Source organism: Oratosquilla oratoria, chromosome 40 (assembly GCF_046742065.1).
Source record: "Oratosquilla oratoria isolate Oo_2021 chromosome 40, ASM4674206v1, whole genome shotgun sequence".
Classification (NCBI taxonomy): Eukaryota; Metazoa; Arthropoda; class Malacostraca; order Stomatopoda; family Squillidae; genus Oratosquilla; species Oratosquilla oratoria.
The window spans coordinates 26,198,569-26,218,515 of NC_134816.1; the positions used below are offsets into that span (position 1 = coordinate 26,198,569).

A 19,947-nucleotide genomic window follows, 5' to 3' on the forward strand; every position below is an offset into this window, starting at 1 on the left:
CCTACGCCAGTCAGTCCCATGGTCCCCGCCCCCACCTCGGATAACAGTAGCGACGGACGCCTCGGACATAGGGTGGGGCTTCCAGTCGAGCTGGGGACATCAAGCGTGCGGGGGATGGTCGGAAGAGAGAAGGTCACTACACATCAACCTTCGGGAGCTGATAGTGGTAAAAGAATGGCTCGAACGGCACCCCGAAATCTACACGAGCGTCCGCTTCGATATGGACAAGGTGACGGCAGTACAGTGCGTGCAGAGGCAAGGTACGGCCCGATCAGGTCCACTCCTAGCCCTGTCGGAGGACATCTTCGCCGAGGCATCACGCAGGGCCATTTCACTCTCGGCGAAGTATGTTCCGGGCCGGGAGAACGAATGGGCGGACGCTCTATCCAGGTTCCGGGAGACATCGGTGGAGTGGCAACTACGTCCACAAGTGTTCGAGTCGCTCTCCCTCCGCTACGGCACCCCGGAGGTGGACCTATTTGCCTCCCCGAGCACGACCCAGCTCCCCCTCTTCCTCTCCTACAACCACAGAACACGCGCAGGAGGCCCGGACGCCTTCACGGAGGACTGGAACCGCTGGAAGTATGTTTACATATTTCCTCCTCCAGCGACAACGGTCCTCCTGAAGGTGATGCAGACCCTCAGGTCCTTCAAGGGTCGGGTCCTCCTGATAGCTCCCTACTGGCCAGCTCAGCCGTGGTTCGGGGAGCTAATGAAGTGGTGCCCTTCTCCCCTTCTACTAGGGTCAGCCTGCCTGGCCAGCAGCCTTACCGCACCTCTCCAAGCGTCACTTCGACTTCACGCTTGGAGTTTCTACGGAGAGCTCTCGGCCAACTCTTCTCTACAGAGGCAGTAGACAAGATGCTGAGAGCTCACCGTCCATCCTCAGTGCGGCAATATGAATCCTGCTGGCGGAGATTCCAGGACTTCCTTCGGAGACACGCGATAGTGACCATCTCCGCTAGCACAGTTCTGGACTTCCTGTCTTGGCTAGCTGACACCACCAACAGGGCACCGGCGACGATCTCGGCTCACTACGCAGCCCTCGCTGATCCACTCTGCTTCGGCATGAACATCAGAGTGCCACAAAGGGCGCGAAACCTTCTAATGAAGGGGATCCGCGCCTCGAGAGAGCCGAGACGTCAGCCGGTCCTAGCCTGGTCCTTGCATCGTGTTCTGCAGTACCTGACGTTCGAAGGGACCATCATGGAGGAGGAACACTTCCTTCAACGTGCCGTCTTTCTGCTCGCCCTGGCTACGGGTTACAGGGCGTCACAGCTGGCGGCGATCACCCGCCACCAGTCCTTCTCCAAACTGGAGGAGGACTGCTCTGCCCTAACTCTCGCTCCATCACCTACATTCCTAGCCAAGAATGAGCAGGCGGACGACATGATTGGCCCTATCAGAATACCATCCTTCCTGGAGGAAGGAAACCCACACCCGCTGTGCCCGGTCCGTGCGTTTAAAGACTACGTGGAACGCACGGAAGGGGTGTCCGAGGATCATCTCTTCTACAATTCGAAATCTCGGAACCCCCTAACCCCGAGGTCCCTGGCGCGTCTACTTTGCCGCGTTATAGAGAAGGCCGACCCGGGCCATGCCCCCCACGCCCACAACATCAGAGGCCTCGCGGCATCGCTGGCGTTTCTCCGCACCCACTCTGTGGAACGGGTGCAGGACCTCGGGGGCTGGGCATCAGCAACTTCCTTCAGGACACGGTATCTCTACCACTCGATCACCCCTGTCCCATGTGTCGCCATGGGAACGGCTCCACCCCTCTCTTCGCAAAAGAAGGGGGGCAAAAGGGCGACCGAGGGGTAGGGGAAGGCCCAGGAACCGCTGAGCAAGATACAATATTCTACATAGAATTTATGCACTATGTAAATTGTACAATATTATTTTTATAAAAAATAAATAAATAAATGAATATATATATATATATATATATATATATATATATATATTGATATCGATATAAGTACTTGATGCTTTTTGTCTCCCCTCTACTGAATAAGATGAATAGTCTCCCATACGAGACACACGTAATAACGGCTTGAGCCCTGTCCTCGACTACAAGTTGGGCTTCACCTTCTCCTCCCACCTATCCTCGTCTCGTGCATAGCTTCGCTGTGCATGTTTCTTCTCAGCCGATAATACTTCTTTGTCGCGGCTAGTGCCGCTTAAATTGTTTTTATCGGCTTAAGAAACCTGCACAGATTTAGGGTCCCTCCCTCCTCCCACAGGCGAAGCCTTCATTTCTCATTGAAGTGACGGCTCAATCCGTGCAGCCGAGTAAGAAGGGAGGGGATAGGGAGGGGGAGGTGGGGTTGTAGACGCTTGCGCCACCTGCACAGAGCCGGGAATTTTAAATTTCCGATGATTTATGCGGAATGTCCAACCACACACTCCCTTCCGGAAGTGGCCATTTGGCCAGGAGTGTGGTAGGGGATTACCGCTATAGCTACGCTGTGCAGGTTTCTTAAGCCGATAAAAACAATTTAAGCGGCACTAGCCGCGACAAAGAAGTATTTTCTCACTAGTAACACATCGTCGGAAGCGAATAACATCATTTAATTTCTAATTAGTAAGATTTATATGTTACATAATTTTTGGATGACAATCTGTTTCGCCTTGCATGTTTCCCTCTGTTTTTTGACGAATAAATAAAAACGCCATGATCAACGGTAGCATTATCTACGTTTTAGAAAATGCAAAATTATGACTGACTATTCGAGTATTGTATTTACAAGAACTATCATCGGACGGGAGTGGGCATGAAGACTTAGAATATCCTATAGAGTGGTTACACTGACGTCACAATTCATCGGCTAACCCGGATAAGCGGCCATATTGGAGATATTGGAGTGTAAACAAACAGATCAGACGTGTATGTTACAGGCAAAGCTTTTTGGAAATTTAACTGTTATGATGTTTATAGGAAGACCATGTTTCAGCCCTGGTTTTTTAATTAGTTGGCCTGTCTACGGAAACCTCGAAACAGTCAATAATTACCACACACTTCGTTCCAAAATGTTTTCTAAATTCCATTGGTATTGTTTTAACAAGTGTATCCATGGATGGCCAAAAAACTAAAGGTTTCATCCTGACGTACATCACATCAACAACATCAAACAAGATCCTGCATACAGTTGAGTGAGAAAAAGCAAATTCATGAGATATAAATAAATCTGACACATTCAGTCTTAACCTCATCATTGTCATAATCAACATAAGAAATTTGCTCATATATATATTTTACAGGAAGGGTTCCAAATAAACAAAAAAAAAATCCACAAAATCTGGAATGTGGGAAATCCTGTGTAATATGACACTTTCTCATCTTTATCCTTAAATTCATCTACATCATACATACTGAGCTTCAACTTTGGCTCGAAGCTCAATGCTTTTAGTTCTCAAATTCTGCAATTCCTCAATCATTGAAGACACCACATCTTCTGTCAGATCTGTCGTGTTCCACTTCCTGGAGTAGTAGGTTGGACCTCTGTTGTATCCTTAACTTTACTATGTAATAATAATGACTCGGTTGCTGCATAATCCTTTTTCTTTTAAATTCTGTCTTCCCGTCGTTTAAACCTTAAGATCTCTGGAGAAGCAACTGGTGGTTTTGCTTTTCAACCAAGCATGTTTACTGAGGGTACCCAATTAGGACTGTCCCTTTGATACAATTCTGCCTTCTTCCCTGTAACAATAAATAAATACAATGAAAAAACAATAATTCTAGACTAAATATGACATATTTTAATAGCACATCTTAATCGCGACTTTGTTGATGGACAGATAATGTGTGAATTGTAAAATGTAAAAGTTAAATTTTTTACTAATTAAAATTAGAAATAAACAAAGTTACTATAATAGTTATCAATAATTAATTCATCAAAATATATTGTTATTTTTAAATTATTTTTTATTTACTGGATTTATTTTATTTTTAGATTAAAATGTCAAACTTACTCAAGTCTATGTACATTGATAATACAAAATATTTGTTGTTCCTTTGTGCTTCCTGATAGAATATGGGTCAGGCATAGTAAAAAAAAATAATAATAAAATGGCCTAGAAAGATGAAACTGAAAAAATGTCAGGTTTAAATATTAGCAGCAGCAGACATAAAGAACTAGATTTTAGTGTACCTACTGTCTAGGCCTAGTATCAATTTACATAATAATCTATATAACCTTGGCTAGTATTTACTGCCTATCCTCCACTGTTGCTCAGATTCAGTGCCAGCTAGGCCCTACACCATATTTATTGCCCAAACATGTTTTAATTCATAGGCCATGGCCTGTTCACATTTCAAACCTAATTTATAAGTTATGAATAAACCCGTTATTAAAAATAGACCTGGGCCTACTTACCAGAAATAAAGTGAGCTGAACACATTCTAATATTGTCCAAATTCTTTCCATCAAAGTTCTGCTGTAAGCTCGCCAACCATAAGCGTCGTCGATCTTCAAAGTTTCTTCCATTCCAATCCTTGATTTTTGATAACTTTAGTGAGTCTGTAAAACTGCAGTTCTTTCTCTCTATCCGACCTATTATGGCATACCACAACTCTACAGTAATTCACCATTGTTATTTAAATTTATCGCAAAAGACAATGAATAAATGTCAGGTGAGCACGATAAACAGGTCGGGCAAGCAAGTTTGTTTATACGACAATGCCTCCAATATGTCCGGGTCCCGGTTGGGTGACGTCACGTGAAATCACACTATAGTTTACCTTTGAACAGATGGTGGGAAATTAAGAAGAGGACTTCATGTAATGTTCCCCACTTCTTAAGACAAGTCAGCCAGTATCTGATTTATGTGACGTATCGGCCTCTGAAATAAATCTGTGGTAATACTTCTCTAATATAACTTTATCTCCAATAAAAATATAAATAATGGATGTGGTTAGCACTTCTTTTAAAATGGTGTGTTTCCTAATTTGTGACAACCTCAGGTTTGTATCACCGGGGATTTTGTCCCGAGTGAGATTTTATCGTTATGTTGGTAGCAGCATGTTCATGCCTCTTTTGTCTAATCTTGTAATTCTTTCTCCATGTCGTTCCAGACATGTGTAATTGCTTAGTTACGTATGGGCCCTTCATATTTTTGGATGAGGGCGGATGTTTTTACAATGGTGAAATTCTGTAGACCTGCAACTCTGTTCAAACAGGTGGGACCTGTCCCACGGAACACTTGTACACTATTTAATTTATTCATTTTTGCTGACATTGTATTACCCTGAAGATGAACCCCGGACAGGGTTCCAAACGTCGGTAGTAAATCTGTTACTTTGAGGCCAGTGTTTTAAAATTTTCCTATGACAAATACATTTGTTGCGTAGTGTAGGTGATCGAAGGAATCACGTATCAATCGGGTGAAGCTGTTGTGAAATTGTTAAGTGAAATTTTGTTCGAAATCGTTCTCTACTAAGGACATAGGAAATCTGAGGTTAGGTTCATCATAACGCTCACCTATGGGTCGCATCTACTTCAGTCTTCTTCTTTATGCCTAAAATAGGTAACAAATAATTGTATTCTCGTTTACAGCAGTTGTTGGTGTGAAACAATGAAATGAATACTTGATCAATTATCGTGATAACGATGTCGGGCTATCGGTTCTGTTTTTTTTTTTTTTTCGCGTTATCGATTTATCAGTACCGCCGGTACTTTTGGTTCCAAACTAGCGACAATCTATCATTTCAGTTTTTTGTTCCAGTTTAGCACATGGGCGAGCCGCGCATGCCTTGAAGGCAGAAATAGGTAGGTCCGAGCTAGGATCCGAATGTATCGCATTTGACGGCATATAAGACGCACCCCCATTTCAGCAGGTCAGATTTAAGAATTTTTTTAATATATTTAAGCATATATTGTTGAGAAGAGTCTAGCTGTACATTACACAAGCAGAAACATAGCTGTATAAAAAGGAATTTGGCAGTACAGGCAAGCAATAAGCATACGCAAGACAGCTCAATAGCAAGAAATAATAATGATAATAATAATAATAATAATGATAATAATAATAATAATAATAATAATAATAATAATAATAATAATAATAATAATAATGATAATAATAATAATAGTAATAATAATAACAATAATGATGATAATGATAATGAACTCGTTGTACCAAACAGACAGACAACCTCAGTCGGTGCCAAGAGGAAAAGGGGACAACATGTCCCTTACTCAAGACGAGGTGATGGCAATTGGGATAGTGATTGCCCTTAACGAAAAGAAAAGGAAGCGTTCAAAGTGGACAAAGGACTGGTTACTGAAAAGGGGCCACATTTCTCATACCAACTTAATGAAGGAGCTGAAATTACACCCAGATGATCGGCGCAATTATATGCGCATGGACGAATCAACATATTTTGAACTTTTGAATTTGGTCACTCCATTCATTACTTGTAAAGACACCGTTTTGAGAAAGCTCATTAGCCCTCGTGAACGGCTGAGCGCAAGATTTTTTTTTTTTTTTTAGCACTTTGAGATTATCAGCTCTCATCGCAACTAGAATATTTCTTTGTCGCGGCTCGTGCCGCTTAAATTCTTCTTATCGGCTTAAGAAACCTGCACAGCGAAGCTATAGCGATAATCCCATACCACACTCCTGGTCATATGGCCATTTCCCGAAGGTTGAGTGTGGTTTGAATTTTCCGCCAAAATCATCGGAAATTTAAAATTCCCGGCTCTGTGCAGGCATGCGCATTGTCGACCCCACCTCCCCCTCCCTATTCCCTCCCTTCTTACCCGGCTAGCTCGAGCCGGACGTCGCGTCACTTCAATGAGAAATGAAGGCTTCGCCTGTGGGAGGAGGGAGGGACCCTAAATCTGTGCAGGTTTCTTAAGCCGATAAGAAGAATTTAAGCGGCACGAGCCGCGACAAAGAAATATTATCGGCTGAAAGAAACCTGCACAGCGAAGCTATGCATGAGACGAGGACAGGTGGGAGGAGAGGTGAAGCCTGAATCAAACCGTTATTACGTGTGTCTTTCCTATGGGAGACTTATTCATTTTATCACTCAGTAGAGGGGAGACAGAAACGTCAAGTACCCACGCCGAAGAATGTGACATGCACAACATTGCACTGTTCACACAATGCGTAAATTATACGAAATTTGTATCCTGTTCAACGGTTCCTGGCCCCTCCCCACTCCTCGGTCGCCCTTTGCCCCCTCCACTTTTTTGAGATGAGAGGGGTGGAGCCGTTTCCATGGCGACACATGGGACAGGGGCGACTGAGTGGTAGAGACACCGTGTCCCCAAGGGAGTCGTCGATGTCCAGTCCCTAGGTCCCGCACCCGCTCCACAGAGTGGGTGCGGAGAAACTCCAGCGACCGGCGTAGGGCCCCCGACCGAAGCCAGGGACGCAACAACCTGTGGAGTGCTGAGGGTATCGGCCCGGGCAGGTCACGCGGGAGAAGCAGTATGCTCCTGTCGACCTCCCGTACCAGCCGTCGGCGCCCCAAGCGGCTCAGTGGAAGGGCCGGGGTCGCGAAGTTGAGGCCCCCCCCCCCCGCCACCGAAGGAGGGAGGACGTGTGAGAGAAGCACGCTCTTTTGGCGCAGGGGAGCACCCGAAGGACGCTGACTGTGTCCCACTCAATCCCGAGCCAATAAAGTCTGTGTGGGAGCAAGGGCAGACCCGTCCCAGTCCACCCCGAACTCCACGTCCGCCAACACACTCAGAGCCATTGAGATGTCGGCCGATGCACCCTCCCCGGTGGGCAAATGCATCCACTAGCCGTCTAGGAACATGTGTGGAGACGCTTGCTTCCGTCCAACGTACGCCTACCACTCTCACTAGTTTCGTGAAGATCCTCGGGGTAAGCGAGAAACCGAAAGGGAGTATGCGAGGCCAAGTTCGTTTCCGAGCGACCTCGTCCGTGGGCGTTAGTCAAGAGGCTTCGTCCTGGGTGAAGACGTTCCCTGAGCGTCTCCCACGAAGACGGGCCTGGACCCTCGGTATGTATCCAACTCACCCCAAGTCTTCCCGCGGGAAGTTCTCGAAGCCCGTGGCGAGCGTCTTCATCCAATAGTGTGCTATGGCAATTTGTGACGTCTCGTCACCCACAAGCGGACTTCTATATGTTTAATACCTAGTGACATCATGTGATTGTACTGTGACGTCACCGGATTGATCATGGCGCCATAGGATCGTCTCGTGTCGTCACAGGGACACAAATTGACGTCATAGGACTACATGGTGACGTCAATTTATCACAATGACGTCATCATACCGTGACATCACTGAGTCACAGTGAGCGTTGAAATAAATTTTGACATGGTAAAATTCTGGACCATCATGACTGTAGATTAAATTAAGTTGAATAGGAAAAGTCATGTTCATTTCGACCTAAGTCACAGTGAGCGTCGAAATTAATTTTAACATGGTAAAATTCTCGACCATCATGACTGTAGATTAAATTAAGTTGAATAGGAAAAGTCATGTTCATGTTGACCTGAGTCACAGTGGGCGTTGAATTAGTTTAACATGGTAAAATTCTTGACCATCATGACTACAGATTAGCTTAAGTTGAATAGGAAAAGTCATGGTCATTTCGACCTAAGTCACAGTGAGCGTCGAAATTAATTTTAACATGGTAAAATTCTCGACCATCATGACTGTAGATTAAATTAAGTTGAATAGGAAAAGTCATGTTCATGTTGACCTGAGTCACAGTGGGCGTTGAATTAGTTTAACATGGTAAAATTCTTGACCATCATGACTACAGATTAGCTTAAGTTGAATAGGAAAAGTCATGGTCATTTCGACCTAAGTCACAGTGAGCGTCGAAATTAATTTTAACATGGTAAAATTCTCGACCATCATGACTGTAGATTAAATTAAGTTGAATAGAAAAAGTCATGTTCATGTCGACCTGAGTCACAGTGGGCGTTGAATTAGTTTAACATGGTAAAATTCTTGACCATCATGACTACAGATTAGCTTAAGTTGAATAGGAAAAGTCATGGTCATTTCGACCTAAGTCACAGTGAGCGTCGAAATTAATTTTAACATGGTAAAATTCTCGACCATCATGACTGTAGATTAAATTAAGTTGAATAGGAAAAGTCATGTTCATGTCGACCTGAGTCACAGTGGGCGTTGAATTAGTTTAACATGGTAAAATTCTTGACCATCATGACTACAGATTAGCTTAAGTTGAATAGGAAAAGTCATGGTCATTTCGACCTAAGTCACAGTGAGCGTCGAAATCAATTTTAACATGGTAAAATTCTCGACCATCATGACTGTAGATTAGCTCAAGTTGAATAGGAAAAGTCATGTCCATTTCCACCTGAGTCACGGTGAGCGTCGAAATTAATTTCAACATGGTAAAATTCTCGACCATCATGACTGTAGATTAGCTCAAGTTGAATAGGAAAAGTCATGGTCATTTCGACCTGAGTCACAGTGAGCGTTGAAATTAATTTCAACATGGTAAAGTTCTTGACCATCATGACTATAGATTAGCTTAAGTTGAATAGGAGAAGTCATGTCCATTTCGACCTGTTTTTTTTGTTTTTTTTTTTTACTTATATCGATATCAATATCAATATATATATATATTCATTTATTTATTTATTTTTTATAAAATAATATTGTACAATTCACATAGTGCATAAATTCTATGTAGAATATTGTATCTTGCTCAGCGGTTCCTGGGCCTTCCCCTACCCCTCGGTCGCCCTTTGCCCCCCCTTCTTTTGCGAAGAGGGGTGGAGCCGTTCCCATGGCGACACATGGGACAGGGGTGATCGAGTGGTAGAGATACCGTGTCCTGAAGGAAGTTGCTGATGCCCAGCCCCCGAGGTCCTGCACCCGTTCCACAGAGTGGGTGCGGAGAAACGCCAGCGATGCCGCGAGGCCTCTGATGTTGTGGGCGTGGGGGGCATGGCCCGGGTCGGCCTTCCGGTGCCCTGTTGGTGGTGTCAGCTAGCCAAGACAGGAAGTCCAGAACTGTGCTAGCGGAGATGGTCACTATCGCGTGTCTCCGAAGGAAGTCCTGGAATCTCCGGTTGGGAGGGTTGTTGGATCTGGATGACGGTCGGGACCGTAGCGAAGACGCGGTCTGTCGCTTCCTGGTCGAACAGACCACGGGAAAGGGGAGCTGCTCTCACCACGCCCCGGCGAGCTATCTCCGGGGCCGACCGCGCTGCAGACTGACGAGCTGCCAGACGAGCCGCGGTGAAGGCCCTCGCTGCTGGGGGTAGGGCTGATGACGCCATGTTGGCTGTACCCTCTGCCACGGTAGAGAGTGCCGCCAGGGTGTCTCTGCATACAGAAAACACGCGAATCAAATTAGTAGGGCGAGAAGGATCCCGATCCCCGGAGGGTGTAATAAAGTCACATCGCTCAATTGTAGAACGTATAACATATGCGAAGCCGAGGTCGTTTCCGAACGACCTCGTCCTCGGGCGCTAGTCAAGAGGCTCCGTCCTGGGTGAAGACGCTACCCGAGCGTCTCTCGCCAGGACAGGTCTGGACCCTCTATAGATTGAAATATCCCACTCACCTCAATTCTTCCCGCGGGAAGTCCTCAAAGCTCGTGGCGAGCGTCGTCAGCCAGTTCCTCATCATCGCCATTGCCGTGACGGTCGAGATGGTAGAGGCAAGGTCTTGTCTGGTCGAGGCCTCCGTCGTCAGCAACTTAGCCTCCGGTTCACTAAGTTGCTGGGGGAGGGCGGGGTCCCTGCCCGAGTGCCACAAGCAATCGCGCAGGCCCTCCGGCGCGAAGGGTGGTGGCAGGACGACGGGGAATGATGAAGGGATATGCCGTCGAGGAGGAACCGTCTTGGGTTGGTCTTGGGCCCGCTCGAGAGCAGGGATGTCTAAGGCTTTCTCCCCTTTCTCCTGCGGGAACCAGGCGTTTGGGGAGAGTGCTACCGCCGGTGAGTCCCCCGACCTGTCGACAAACATATGCCCATCAGGGTTTAAACGAGGGTTCTCCAGGAGAGCACCTAATGCGTCCAGAGTGTTAGAGGTGGAAATCCTGGAGGGCGTGGAGGCCGGGGCGGAGAGGGGTCGAATCTTATATAGAACCTTAGCCCCCTCCGCGTCGTTGGCCCACTTTAGGATAACGTCATCTCTCCTCCTCCAGCCCTCCAGTAGCGAGTAGTCGGGAGACCAGGCCACTAGCTTGTGATCTTCTCCAAACGAGTACTCCCAGGACCGGGGAAGGTCACACCATGAGAAGGGGTGAACTCAAGAGTCCGTCATGGTAGGAGGATAAGGTAAAGAAGAACTGTAGTGGTCCTCCACCCCGTCCAACCCGACGGACGTCTGATTGGGGGGTTCCTCCTGAGAGGGGCCTTCTAGTCCTATACCTGTCGCCGGCACGGAGGGGCGGAGGGAAGGACCAGGAGGGAGAGTGGGAGGGGGGGCTAGAGCCGTAGGTTCAATAGGAGGTTGCTCTGGAGAGGGGTGCGTTATGATTTGCGCGGTCTGAAAGGCCGGATAATGTGATAGGGCCGATTCAAGGACGGGGCCTATCAGGGACGGAAGGAGGGCAGCCACTTGGGCAGCCAGAGTTCCCTCTCCCCTCGTTTCGTCCCCCGGCTCCCTGCCCTTGTGGGATTTACGGCGAGGAAAAGGAGAGCGAGGAAGGGAGGGTGAGTTGGGGGGAGAGGCTGTGGAGGGTGGGGACAAGCTGAGCGTCCTGGACCTCGGTGAGGCAGACCTCTTTTTCGAGCGAGATTTCCTGCCGGGTTCACGTGAGTGAACTAGGGAGGAAGACGAGTTCGTGGGGGTGCTTGACAAAGCAAGCCGTAAGGGTTTTAAGGACCCTTGATGGTCGGATGTATGGGGCTGCCGAGAGGCCTGAGGACGCTCGGGGACACCATACTCCGTAACATCAGACTCGTCCCCTTGTACTCCGAGAGGCCCAGGTTGTCCACCAACGGAAGTCTCGGAGACATAGGGAGACGGATGGCGAGGGCGAACGAGGCCCAATTCCACGCCTAACGCCGGATCCGCCCACACCAGGGGGGGGGGGGGGTCGTCAGCGGATTTCAATTTCCGAGCTCTGCGCCATGCCTCCCGAAGAAGTTCGAGGGCGGCTAGCTTGGAACGGGTTTTGGGAGGAGCAGCACGAATCTCCTCAACCCGCGCTTTGCACACAACGCAGGCTAGGGGGTTAAAGCCAGCTTGTGAGAAACAAGGGGCATGGCGGGAGCAGAGGTCGTGGTGGCCGTCTGACGAGATCCTGGCTGTGCAGCCGGATTCCACACACAAGCGTTTGGTCTGAAAATAGAATAATGATAATCATAGAAGGGGTGTCCCAAAGGTGTCTGGACACAACACCGAAGGGGAAAAACTGCAGGAGAACAGGTAGGGCTCCCTACGAGAACACACGAGCACGAGCAGGAACCAGACTTACCGGCATGAAAAGAAGGTGGGTTGTGGAGTGACCGACTCGTCTGGTTCCGCGATGCTAAGTGACGCGACGTCCGGCTCGAGCTAGCCGGGTAAGAAGGGAGGGAATAGGGAGGGGGAGGTGGGGTCGACAATGCGCATGCCTGCACAGAGCCGGGAATTTTAAATTTCCGATGATTTTGGCGGAAAATTCAAACCACACTCAACCTTCGGGAAATGGCCATATGACCAGGAGTGTGGTATGGGATTATCGCTATAGCTTCGCTGTGCAGGTTTCTTTCAGCCGATAACCTAAGATTATCGGCTGAGAAGAAACCTGCACAGCGAAGCTATATCGGTAATCCCCTACCACACTCCTGGCCAAATGGCCACTTCCGAAAGGGAGTGTGTGGTTGGACATTCCGCATAAATCATCGGAAATTTAAAATTCCCGGCTCTGTGCAGGTGGCGCAAGCGTCTACAACCCCACCTCCCCCTCCCTATCCCCTCCCTTCTTACTCGGCCGCACGGATTGAGCCGTCACTTAGCATCGCGGAACCAGACGAGTCGGTCACTCAACAACCCACCTTCTTTCATGCCGGTAAGTCTGGTTCCAGCTCGTGCTCTTGTGTTCTCGTAGGGAGTTCTCCTGCAGTTTTTCCCCTTTGGTGTTGTGTCCAGACACCTTTGGGACACCCCGTCTATGATTATCATTATTCTATTTTCAGACCAAACGCTTGTGTGTGGAATCCGGCTGCACAGCCAGGATCTCGTCAGACGGCCACCACGACCTCTGCTCCCGCCATGCCCCTTGTTTCTCACAAGCTGGCTTTAACCCCCTAGCCTGCGTTGTGTGCAAAGCGCGGGTTGAGGAGATTCGTGCTGCTCCTCCCAAAACCCGTTCCAAGCTAGCCGCCCTCGGACACCTTCGGGAGGCATGGCGCAGAGCTCGGAAATTGAAATCCGCTGACGACCCCCCCCTGGTGTGGGCGGATCCGGCGTTAGGAGTGGAATTGGGCCTCGTTCGCCCTCGCCATCCGTCTCCCTATGTCTCCGAGACTTCCGTTGGTGGACAACCTGGGCCTCTCGGAGTACAAGGGGACGAGTCTGATGTTGCGGAGTATGGTGTCCCCGAGCGTCCTCAGGCCTCTCGGCAGCCCCATACATCCGAACATCAAGGGTCCTTAAAACCCTTACGGCTTGCTTTGTCAAGCACCCCCACGAACTCGTCTTCCTCCCTAGTTCACTCACGTGAACCCGGCAGGAAATCTCGCTCGAAAAAGAGGTCTGCCTCACCGAGGTCCAGGACGCTCAGCTTGTCCCCACCCTCCACAGCCTCTCCCCCCAACTCACCCTCCCTTCCTCGCTCTCCTTTTCCTCGCCGTAAATCCCACAAGGGCAGGGAGCCGGAGGACGACACGAGGGGAGAGGGAACTCTGGCCGCCCAAGTGGCTGCCCTCCTTCCGTCCCTGATAGGCCCCGTCCTTGAATCGGCCCTATCACATTATCCGGCCTTTCAGACCGCGCAAATCATAACGCACCCCTCTCCAGAGCAACCTCCTATTGAACCTACGGCTCTAGCCCCCCCTCCCACTCTCCCTCCTGGTCCTTCCCTCCGCCCCTCCGTGCCGGCGACAGGTATAGGACTAGAAGGCCCCTCTCAGGAGGAACCCCCCAATCAGACGTCCGTCGGGTTGGACGGGGTGGAGGACCACTACAGTTCTTTTCCTTATCCTCCTACCATGACGGACTCTTTTGAGTTCCGCCCCTTCTCATGGTGTGACCTTCCCCGGTCCTGGGAGTACTCGTTTGGAGAAGATCACAAGCTAGTGGCCTGGTCTCCCGACTACTCGCTACCGGAGGGCTGGAGGAGGAGAGATGACGTTATCCTAAAGTGGGCCAACGACGCGGAGGGGGCTAAGGTTCTATATAAGATTCGACCCCTCTCCGCCCCGGCCTCCACGCCCTCCAGGATTTCCACCTCTAACACTCTGGACGCATTAGGTGCTCTCCTGGAGAACACTCGTTTAAACCCTGATGGGCATATGTTTGTCGACAGGTCGGGGGACTCACCGGCGGTAGCACTCTCCCCAAACGCCTGGTTCCCGCAGGAGAAAGGGGAGAAGGCCTTAGACATCCCTGCTCTCTTCGAGCGGGCCCAAGACCAACCCAAGACGGTTCCTCCTCGACGGCATATCCCTTCATCATTCCCCGTCGTCCTGCCACCACCCTTCGCGCCGGAGGGTCTGCGCGATTGCTTATGGCACTCTGGCAGGGACCCCGCCCTCCCCCATCAACTTAGTGAACCGGAGACTAAGTTGCTGACGACGGAGGCCTCGACCAGACAAGACCTTGCCTCTACCATCTCGACCGTCACGGCAATCGCGATGATGAGGAACTGGCTGACGACGCTCGCCACGAGCTTTGAGGACTTCCCGCGGGAAGAATTGAGGTGAGTGGGATATTTCAATGTATACAGAGGGTCCAGACCTGTCCTGGCGAGAGACGCTCAGGTAGCGTCTTCACCCAGGACGGAGCCTCTTGACTAGCACCCAAGGACGAGGTCGTTCGGAAACGACCTCGGCCTCGCATATGTTATACGTTCTACAATTGAGCGATGTGACTTTATTACACCCTCCGGGGATCGGGATCCTTCTCGCCCTACTAATTTGATTCGCGTGTTTTATGTATGCAGAGACACCCTGGCGGCACTCTCTACCGTGGCAGAGGGTACAGCCAACATGGCGTCATCAGCCCTACCCCCAGCAGCGAGGGCCTTCACCGCGGCTCGTTTGGCAGCTCGTCAGTCTGCAGCGCGGTCGGCCCCGGAGATAGCTCGCCGGGGCGTGGTGAGAGCAGCTCCCCTTTCCCGTGGTCTGTTCGACCAGGAAGCGACAGACCGCGTCTTCGCTACGGTCCCGACCGTCATCCAGATCCAACAACCATCCCAACCGAGACCTCGGCCCTTACCTGCTTACAGGTCCCACTCTCTATTCAGGCGCCCGCCCCCATACGCGCGCCAACAACAACAACAACAACAACAACATCAACAACAACAGCGGGCATACCGTCCACCACCCACAGGGAGGATAACCCAGCGCCCGCATCACCAACAGCCCCAGACATTTCGGCGCCAACAATCGCAACACCACACCTCCTCCCAACCCCAGAGGACCACCAACCAACGAAAACATCAGCAGCAACAACAGCAAAAGTTCAAGAACTTCTGAAGGCCCCCAAGTGGGGTGTCTCCTGGGCTGGCACCACGCGTGGCCTGCGCACGGATGGGCCTCCAGGGTCATCCGCCAGGGACTCACCTGGCCTTGGGTCTCTCTCCCGGTGGGTCTCCTTACCTTTATCCTCTGAGGGAACTGTGGTGATACTCTTACATAGTATGGATAGTAACTTGCCCCAGCCCTTCAGGCTTGGGGGGGGGGGGGATATACACATTACTACCGATAAGCTGATTCCTTATTCTTTCCTCCCACAGCCACTACGCCACCCTCCCGCGTCATCCAAGGTGTCCTCTTCAGTGCTGCCCCACGTGAGAGACATGAAGGAAAAAGGAATAGTGGAACCAGCGACAGGTCGGGTCTTTCTGTCCCGTCTTTTTACCGTACCAAAGAAAGACCCAGGGAAAACGAGACTGGTTATGGACCTGAGCGCACTGAACAAATTTTTGAAACCCCTGCGATTCAAGATGGTGTCGGTGGCTCAGGTTCGGTCAGTGCTCCGGGAGGGAGACTGGTTAGCGTCCCTGGACCTTCAGGACGCATATTGGCATGTCCCCATCCACCCCCGATTTCGCCGGTTCCTGGCGTTCCAGGTCGGGAGGGAGACGTATCAATTTACCAGACTCCCTTTCGGACTCTCGCTTGCCCCGAGGGTCTTCACAAAGCTAGCGAGAGTGGTAGGCGCACGCTTGGCGGAGGCAGGCGTCTCCACACTCATGTACCTGGACGACTGGTTGATACATTCGCCCACCGAGGAGGGTGCATCAACCAATGTCTCGGTGGCTTTAAGAATCTTGACGGAGATGGGCTTCAAGGTAAACTGGGACAAATCTACCCTCACCCCTACACAAAAACTTCATTGGCTCGGGATCGAGTGGGACACGATCAACGCCTCCCTGTCACTGGCTCCAGACAACGCTCTTCGGACACTCCGCTGTGTCAGGAGGGCATTCTTCTCCCAAACGTTCTCCCGCCGTCAGTGGGAGGGCCTGTTAGGTTGCCTCAACTTCGCGGCCCCGGCCCTTCCACTGGGCCGCTTGAAACACCGACGGCTAACGCGAGAGGTCAACAGGAGCATCCCACTCTTCCCGCGCGACCTTCCCAGGCCGGTACCCTCAACACTCCACAGCTTGTTACGTCCCTGGCTTCGGCCAGGGGTCCTACGCCAGTCAGTCCCATGGTCCCCGCCCCCACCTCGGATAACAGTAGCGACGGACGCCTCGGACATAGGGTGGGGCTTCCAGTCGAGCTGGGGACATCAAGCGTGCGGGGGATGGTCGGAAGAGAGAAGGTCGCTACATATCAACCTTCGGGAGCTGATAGTGGTAAAAGAATGGCTCGAACGGCACCCCGAAATCTCCTACACGAGCGTCCGCTTCGATATGGACAATGTGACGGCAGTACAGTGCGTGCAGAGGCAAGGTACGGCCCGATCAGGTCCACTCCTAGCCCTGTCGGAGGACATCTTCGCCGAGGCATCACGCAGGGCCATTTCTCTCTCGGCGAAGTATGTTCCGGGCCGGGAGAACGAATGGGCGGACGCTCTATCCAGGTTCCGGGAGACATCGGTGGAGTGGCAACTACGTCCACAAGTGTTCGAGTCGCTCTCCCTCCGCTACGGCACCCCGGAGGGGGACCTATTTGCCTCCCCGAGCACGACCCAGCTCCCCCTCTTCCTCTCCTACAACCACAGAACACGCGCAGGAGGCCCGGACGCCTTCACGGAGGACTGGAACCGCTGGAAGTATGTTTACATATTTCCTCCTCCAGCGACAACGGTCCTCCTGAAGGTGGTGCAGACCCTCAGGTCCTTCAAGGGTCGGGTCCTCCTGATAGCTCCCTACTGGCCAGCTCAGCCGTGGTTCGGGGAGCTAATGAAGTGGTGCCCTTCTCCCCTTCTACTAGGGTCAGCCTGCCTGGCCAGCAGCCTTACCGCACCTCTCCAAGCGTCACTTCGACTTCACGCTTGGAGTTTCTACGGGGAGCTCTCGGCCAACTCTTCTCTACAGAGGCAGTAGACAAGATGCTGAGAGCTCACCGTCCATCCTCAGTGCGGCAATATGAATCCTGCTGGCGGAGATTCCAGGACTTCCTTCGGAGACACGCGATAGTGACCATCTCCGCTAGCACAGTTCTGGACTTCCTGTCTTGGCTAGCTGACACCACCAACAGGGCACCGGCGACAATCTCGGCTCACTACGCAGCCCTCGCTGATCCACTCTACTTCGGCATGAACATCACAGTGCCACAAAGGGCGCGAAACCTTCTAATGAAGGGGATCCGCGCCTCGAGAGAGCCGAGACGTCAGCCGGTCCTAGCCTGGTCCTTGCATCGTGTTCTGCAGTACCTGACGTTCGAAGGGACCATCATGGAGGAGGAACACTTCCTTCAACGTGCCGTCTTCCTGCTCGCCCTGGCTACGGGTTACAGGGCGTCACAGCTGGCGGCGATCACCCGCCACCAGTCCTTCTCCAAACTGGAGGAGGACTGCTCTGCCCTAACTCTCGCTCCATCACCTACATTCCTAGCCAAGAATGAGCAGGCGGACGACATGATTGGCCCTATCAGAATACCATCCTTCCTGGAGGAAGGAAACCCACACCCGCTGTGCCCGGTCCGTGCGTTTAAAGACTACGTGGAACGCACGGAAGGGGTGTCCGAGGATCATCTCTTCTACAATTCGAAATCTCGGAACCCCCTAACCCCGAGGTCCCTGGCGCGTTTACTTTGCCGCGTTATAGAGAAGGCCGACCCGGGCCATGCCCCCCACGCCCACAACATCAGAGGCCTCGCGGCATCGCTGGCGTTTCTCCGCACCCACTCTGTGGAACGGGTGCAGGACCTTGGGGGCTGGGCATCAGCAACTTCCTTCAGGACACGGTATCTCTACCACTCGATCACCCCTGTCCCATGTGTCGCCATGGGAACGGCTCCACCCCTCTCTTCGCAAGAGAAGGGGGGCAAAGGGCGACCGAGGGGTAGGGGAAGGCCCAGGAACCGCTGAGCAAGATACAATATTCTACATAGAATTTATGCACTATGTAAATTGTACAATATTATTTTTATAAAAAATAAACAAATAAATGAATATATATATATTGATATTGATATCGATATAAGTACTTGATGCTTTTTGTCTCCCCTCTACTGAATGATAAGATGAATAGTCTCCCATACGAGACACACGTAATAACGGCTTGAGCCCTGTCCTCGACTACAATTTGGGCTTCACCTTCTCCTCCCACCTATCCTCGTCTCATGCATAGCTTCGCTGTGCAGGTTTCTTCTCAGCCGATAATACTTCTTTGTCGCGGCTAGTGCCGCTTAAATCGTTTTTATCGGCTTAAGAAACCTGCACAGATTTAGGGTCCCTCCCTCCTCCCACAGGCGAAGCCTTCATTTCTCATTGAAGTGACGGCTCAATCCGTGCGGCCGAGTAAGAAGGGAGGGGATAGGGAGGGGGAGGTGGGGTTGTAGACGCTTGCGCCACCTGCACAGAGCCGGGAATTTTAAATTTCCGATGATTTATGCGGAATGTCCAACCACACACTCCCTTTCGGAAGTGGCCATTTGGCCAGGAGTGTGGTAGGGGATTACCGATATAGCTTCGCTGTGCAGGTTTCTTAAGCCGATAAAAACGATTTAAGCGGCACTAGCCGCGACAAAGAAGTATTATACCAGAAACTTGTCATGCATTCTAAAAGAACTACGAAGACAGTTGATTTTTTTTCATCACATCATCCCGCGTGCACTGAGGGTCAAGTTCTTTTAGCTTTCCATGCAATTCATCTATACCTTTATTCCTTAAACATACTCTCAAACATCGTGTTGTCAAACGTGTTGGCCAACATGTTTGACCGTGTAAAACCCCCTCAACCTATATGCACTCCAACTACACGAACTGGCAACGATCAGCGTGCCAGATATCGTACTTTGTAATCAATTGTTGTACAATAAGGCTTCAAAATGTTGTACAATCGTTAGAAAATCAACAATTCATTGAATATATCGTACATATGGACTAAAAAGTCGTACAAATTTGCTAATCAAATCAAAATGCCGTAGGTCGTACAGCACTGGGTCATACATCTGGCAGCGATCGTACCCTAGTTTTATTCTTCACCAACAGATGGCATTACCAGTATGTCAGAGCGCCGATCAGCTAATGTTTATAAACGCAAGTCACAGCATTATTAGATTACTTTCATTTTTACGAATTCATTTTGTAGCACCGGTAATACCATAATACCAGCAATAAAATAAAGATGCATGGTGTTTAGGGTAGGTAGAAGTACTGATCGTAGGTAGATTAGTGAGCGTCAGAAAGAAAATTAGTCTAAGTCCAC

At 50.3% G+C, this 19,947-nt stretch overlaps 2 protein-coding genes across 3 annotated transcripts in view; both read left to right on the forward strand.

Annotated features, from left to right (window-relative positions):
- LOC143020707 (arrestin domain-containing protein 3-like) overlaps positions 1-19,947 on the forward strand; it is an 80,099-nt gene that overhangs the window by 10,677 nt on the left and 49,475 nt on the right. The window lies entirely within an intron of this gene.
- LOC143020704 (uncharacterized) lies at positions 12,762-18,970 on the forward strand. 2 transcript variants are annotated; one of them, XM_076177364.1, is made up of 4 exons: positions 12,762-12,969; positions 13,097-14,820; positions 15,064-15,707; positions 15,859-15,988. In XM_076177364.1, the coding sequence occupies exons 1-3, from the start codon at positions 12,964-12,966 to the stop codon at positions 15,596-15,598; spliced, it is 2,265 nt and encodes a 754-aa protein (XP_076033479.1). In that variant the 5' UTR covers positions 12,762-12,963; the 3' UTR covers positions 15,599-15,707; positions 15,859-15,988. The 2 variants fall into 2 exon arrangements, with proteins under 2 accessions (XP_076033479.1, XP_076033477.1); XM_076177362.1 differs by lacking the exons at positions 12,762-12,969; positions 13,097-14,820 and having other exon boundaries at positions 15,502-15,707; positions 15,859-18,970.